General features: G+C 57.9%; 2 protein-coding genes across 5 annotated transcripts in view; one reads left to right on the top strand and one right to left on the bottom strand.

Moving 5' to 3' along the window:
- Positions 1-2,069, top strand: part of CTRB1 (chymotrypsinogen B1) — a 4,827-nt gene extending 2,758 nt beyond the window's left edge. Inside the window, exons 2-6 of the mRNA XM_023752552.1 lie at positions 95-131; positions 448-526; positions 831-1,011; positions 1,093-1,226; positions 1,838-2,069. Of these exons, the coding sequence (XP_023608320.1) occupies positions 95-131; positions 448-526; positions 831-1,011; positions 1,093-1,226; positions 1,838-1,999 (593 nt within the window). The 3' untranslated portion in view covers positions 2,000-2,069. The remainder of the gene's footprint in view (positions 1-94; positions 132-447; positions 527-830; positions 1,012-1,092; positions 1,227-1,837) is intronic.
- Positions 2,070-3,040: 971 nt separating this feature from the next.
- Positions 3,041-5,567, bottom strand: part of BCAR1 (BCAR1, Cas family scaffolding protein) — a 22,388-nt gene continuing 19,861 nt past the window's right edge. For 3 of the 4 annotated variants that reach the window (XM_014454353.2, XM_023752593.1, XM_023752594.1), the window contains 2 exons: positions 5,176-5,265; positions 3,041-4,042 (listed from right to left, as the gene is read on the bottom strand). In XM_014454353.2, coding sequence (XP_014309839.1) covers positions 3,530-4,042; positions 5,176-5,265 — 603 coding nt within the window. In that variant the 3' untranslated portion in view covers positions 3,041-3,529. The remainder of the gene's footprint in view (positions 4,043-5,175; positions 5,266-5,567) is intronic. The other variant, XM_006087077.3, reaches the window with a different exon arrangement.

Genomic DNA, 5,567 nt, shown 5'->3' with positions numbered 1-5,567 from the left:
GGGGGCCCTCCACGGCTCTCACGAACCGCCCGAGATGTCCTCAGTCATCCTACAGGGCAAAGCGGGTTTCACTTTGTGGGTGTTCCCTCTCCAGTGAGGACTAGTGGTGACTGCTGCCACTGCGGGGTCAGGTGAGGCCCTGGGGTCCCCAGGAAACCCATTGGGGTGGGAGGAGGGCCTTCTGAGCTTCATTCCTCAGTTTCCTAATTGGAAAATGTGTAGAAAAACTCAAGTCTTGCTGGCCTCCCAGGGGTCACTGGGAAAGAAACACTCACAGGCTGTAGCACAGCTGTCCCGGGGCAGCTGTTGACATTCGGAGCTCCTGTCTCTGATCAGCACCACACAGAGGCGCGCGCACACACACACACACACACACACACACACACACACACACACACGCACTCACACTCACCACCTCATAGCAGGAATCCCCTCCTTTCTCTTCAGAACCTCCCACCTGGTTGTGGCCGGAGAGTTTGACCAGGGCTCCGATGAGGAGAACATCCAGGTCCTGAAGATTGCCAAGGTGAGGTGGCCCAGGCAGGGCAGGCTAACGGGGCTGGGCCAACATCCTGAGAAAGCCCTGGGCTGCAGGGAGGTAAAGGAAGCCAAGTTCCTCCCGGTCACCCAATACCCCCTCCAGATGGGCAAAAGCAGAAAGCAGGGGGTGAGGTTCCATGCAGGGGGGTCGGCACCTCCGTCCTGGGCCCATGAAAGAAGCTGCCGAGCTGAAGCGGCCTGTGGTCAGAGGGGACGGAGGCGATGAGGGTGACCCAGCCCTGGGTCGGTTTCTGCTCAGACCCCAACTGTGGCTGTCCGCCCCATCTCAGGTGTTCAAGAACCCCAAGTTCAACATGTTCACCGTCAACAACGACATCACCCTGCTGAAGCTGGCCACGCCCGCCCGCTTCTCTCAGACCGTGTCCGCCGTGTGCCTGCCCGATGAGGCCGACGACTTCCCCGCCGGCACCCTGTGCGCCACCACCGGCTGGGGCCTGACCAAACACAACAGTGAGTGACCCGGTGGGCGGGCGGCAGGTGGAGGCTGCGGGGAGGGGGGCTGCTGGTGCTGACCACCACCGGCCCTTCCAGATGCCAACACCCCCGACAAGCTGCAGCAGGCGGCCCTGCCCCTCCTGTCCAACGCCAGCTGCAAGAAGTTCTGGGGCAACAAGATCACCGACCTCATGGTCTGCGCCGGCGCCAGCGGCGTCTCCTCCTGCATGGTATGGCTGCCTGGGCTCGCTCTGCACCCTCCCTCCCCGCCTGGTAGCAGGAACCCCCTCCTTTCTCTTCAGAACCTCCCACCTGGTTGTGGCTTGGGTGGGTTCAGGCAAGAGCCCAGGCCAGGGGCGTGGGCAGAGGGAAGTGGGGAGCAGGCAGGCTCCTTCCTGGGTGCTCCTAGCTGAGGCTGGGAAGGATCTCCTGGCGGGCCACCACTGACTCGGTGGGGCTTGGGGCCACCACAATGCAAGATTCCATGGATGTCAAGTTCTGAGCAAACAGCACCTCCTGGAGCTGTACAGGGCGCCGCCTGGGCAAGGAACGGGCACCCAGGGCTCCAGAAGCAGCCCTTGCTCCTCACCATGGCCCCACAGCCCTTGCTTTCCTCCTATCAAACCAGCGTTGTGAGCCTCCATCACAGAACCTCACCCTGGGGTGGCCCCAACTTCCAGGGCATGAGCTAAAAGAGCTGCTCAGGTTCCCATAATCCTTCCAGGAGACGGGTGCTGGGTCTAGGGCTGCCAGGCCCTGGACTGGGCTCTGGGAACCATCCAGGGGCCTCTGGGCCAGGCTACCTGGGCTGCCAGACCCAAGCCCTCTCCTCCTCCTGCAGGGCGACTCTGGGGGCCCCCTGGTCTGCCAGAAGGATGGAGCCTGGACCCTGGTGGGCATCGTGTCCTGGGGCAGCGGCACCTGCTCCACCTCCAGCCCTGGCGTGTACGCCCGGGTCACAGAGCTCATGCCCTGGGTGCGGCAGATCCTGGCCGACAACTGAGGCCCTGGCCCTGCCCTGGTCTCCCTGACAACCCTGCTCCCACAAAGCTCAATAAACCCGTGAAAACATGTTGATGGCATCCGTCTCTTGTGTCAGGGCCTGTAAGGCCTCACTCTGCTCCTGAACTTGGGCCTTCACTCCACCTGGTGCAGGGGGTCCTGGGTGGGTCCCTCCTTTGTCACTTCCCCAGAGTGGCCAGGCAGATGAATGGGACCTTGGCTCCCAGCTCCCACCTGGGCTGCGGGGTGCTCACCATCCGCCCCCGGCTTAGTGCTTGGCTTGGCCTGGTGCCGGGGAGTGGCATCCAGAGGACAGGCCTGCTGTTGGTCCCACACCTGTGGCTCCAGGAACCCTCCGGGAGCTGCCCCCTGGCTGCTTCTCCCAGGCCTACTGGAGCCACTGGCGGGGACTCACCACACTCAGTGGTTGATGAGGGAACTGCTGCCCTTTCCCGGCAGCTTCTTCCTATTAAAGAACCAGTCAGTGCCCAGACGGTGTGCTCAGTGGTTGAACATTGACCTATGAACCGGGTTGCAGACTCTATCCCCAGTAGGGGGTGTGCAGGAGGCAGCCAATCAATGATTCTCTCTCATCATTGATTTTCTATCTCTCCCTCTCCCTTTCTCTCTGAAATTAAGAAAAACATAATTAAATAAAAACAAACAAAAAAACCAGCCAGGAGAGCCGTGGCCTAGGCAGAGCAGGCCTGACTCTCAGAACCTCTGAACCAGACCCGGACATCTGCCTCCCAGCCCAGACTTCATGGCGGGCTGGACGCACCCCCAGCTCCCAAGGCCTTGTATCCATTAGCAAACCTGGCCCCACCTTGCAGGGGACACTGGCCTTATCTCCGTGGCCCAGCCGTTTCCTGTGGCCTTGGCTTTCTTCTGCTGGGACCCTCCCCCTCCCCAAAGGACGCCCACAGCCTCACCACAGGTCTCCTCAACCCACTCCTACCCTGGGCATCACCGTGAGCACACCCCACCGTCCCTCCAAGGGTCCTCCGCCTCTCACACCGCAGGAGGCTGCTTTTCATTTTTTAAATTTTATTTAAATGTAGACTGTTAGTCAAATGATTGGAAAATCAATAATGAAAAATAGTTTTTTAGGGGTTTCTCTTGGTGCTGAGGAGCACATCTCAGTGGCACTGACCCCTGGGGGGACATAGCACCCTCATGGGGCTGAGGTCAGCCTCCAGGGGTCACCAAGGCCGTGTGGGCCAAGGGGCCTGCACGCTTTGTGGCCTGGCTGCCCAGAGCTGGGACCTCCAGGCCTGCAGCGCCCTCAGGGAAGACCCCAGCCTGCTCCCTGGCCCGGGCTCTGGGGGCCTAGCTCTGCTTGGGCTCCTGAGCCCATACCCTGCCCTGTCATAAATATGTACAAATCCCTGACAGGCTGGGCACCAGGCCTGGGGAAGCTGGGGATGCCTGTCCCCAGGCCTGCAGCACTGAGACTCTCGGGGAGGTGCCCGGGGCAGCTCGGACCATCACTGCCCTCGTCCCCCACCCTCCATCCCTCAGGTCACTGTCCTCAGGCAGCTGCCAGCTGGCCCAGGACCCGGCGGAACTGCTGAGTGCTATGACCCAGCTCCTTGACCCTGTCCACCATGTCCTGGGCGGCGGTGGGCGATGGGTACTGCAGGGCGGCAGCCTTGGTGGTGGCCACGATGCCACGCAGGAGGTCGCACAGTAGGTTGCTGTAGTGAGTCACCTGGCTGCGGACGTCAGCTGCCTTGGCCTGCCGCGACAGCGTGTCCCCGATGAACACCAGCTTATGGGCGCTGAGGATGACAAACTTGCTGTGCGCCACAAAGATCTTGGGTGGCTGGTTGGTGGCCACGGCGGTGAAGAAGGCGTCCACCGCGTTGGTGAGCGTGGTCAGGTTCGCCTCGCACTGCTCCAGGTAGAAGAGCAGCAGCTGCCGGTCCGAGGGCCCCAGGCTGCCTGTCCGCCCTGGGGCCAGGGACTGGGCCGACGTCCAGTTGGTCAGGTCGTGGTCGATGGGCCGGGACACCTCTTGCTCCAGCCGCTCAAACTGCTTCAGCTGGGGAGAGGGAAGGCAGAGTGAGACCACAGCCAGAGTACGAGGGCTCAGAAGGGGCGGCACTCGGAGTCCGCAGCCGCAGGGACAGGCCTCCTGTCCTGTTGGCCGAGCATGTTCTAGAGCAGTGGTTCTCAACCTTGGCTGCACATTAGAATACACCTGGGAATCTTTTTAAAATCCTGATTTCTGGGCCTCATCCTCTGGAAATTCTGTTTCATCGATGTTTCTAACTATCTCACCCCATAACAAAGAAACAGAATGTGAAAAATCAATAAAATATATTAAAAAAAAATTTAAAAAGATTCCCAGGTGATTCTAATGTGCAGCCAAGGTTGAGAACCACTGTTCTAGAGATTCTCCAAATAACTTTTGTCAATCTCCTTTATGACTCCATTTCTATCACATTTTAAAAATGGCACAAGGAGAGACACGGGGAGTGAGTGGCTGTGAGGACGAGGGACATCACTCTTGTCTGGGTGCTGCTCCCTCATAGTCAGAACACAATCGTGGGGAAACTCTTTGCAACTCCCTGTGAATTTATAAATATTTCAAAATGAAAAGTAAAAAAAAAATCATGTTCTTAACATATACAACATAAAAAGACTTAATGCACCAAGCAGAGAACCTTATGGGTGATATTTTGTGCTAGTCTATGTTTTAATTTTTATTATCTTCATAATCAGAATAAAATTCCCTTAGTTTTTGTAAACTGTCTTTTTCAAGTGATCCAAAATATGAAGGAGATTCTATATTTGCAGATAAATGATTTATAAAGAAAACTGGGTACGATTTAAATGTTCAACAATAATGCTATATGACCTTATAAAATAATTTATGAGGAATGGTTAATGCCATGGAAAAACGGGTGAGATAAAGGCAGATGTAACTGTTCACAAAGTACCATGTTAAACACTCCTCTGGGTAACCGGCTTCTTTTCCTGCTTTCTTACACTTTTCTCTATGTCACTCTAAAACGTCCACCACGATCACTCTGCTAGTGTCAACCCAGCAAAGGCATGGGGCCAGGATGCAGTGGAGTGGGGCTGGGAGGGAGGCCCGAGGCTCAGCTCCGCAGGCTGGCTTCTGACAGACAAGCAGCGTTTGCTGAAGCAGCGGGTGTCCCGCGTCCTCACCTGCTGCAGCTCCAGCTGACCCTTCCCCTGCCGCATGATGTTGCCCTTTTCCAGCAGCTCCTTCTGAGTCTTCTCAAACTCTTCCTTCCCCTGGAGGGGAGACACAAGGACTGGGCTGAGCCAGGACCCCCCGAGACCAGGAGGGGGCGCAGTGAGAAGAGTGGCCACCAGGTGGCGCTGCACACTGCACCAGGCTCGCACGGAGGCCACCGGGCCCAAGGTGGGTCAGCTTTCAGAGGAAGCAGCCTTCCTGTGCCTCCTCCCTCTCTGGCCAGCACAGGAAGGGGTGGGCATACTCCATGTGGCCGGGGCCAGAAGTCACATTCATGCCCATCCCCTAGGCCAGTGTCGGCAAACTGCGGCTCGCGAGCCACATGCGGCTCTCTGGGCCC

Source organism: Myotis lucifugus, unplaced genomic scaffold (assembly GCF_000147115.1).
Source record: "Myotis lucifugus unplaced genomic scaffold, Myoluc2.0 scaffold_35, whole genome shotgun sequence".
Lineage (NCBI taxonomy): Eukaryota > Metazoa > Chordata > Mammalia > Chiroptera > Vespertilionidae > Myotis > Myotis lucifugus.
The sequence above is the reverse complement of the archived record's forward strand: the minus strand, read 5'-3'. Positions and strand labels throughout refer to the sequence as shown.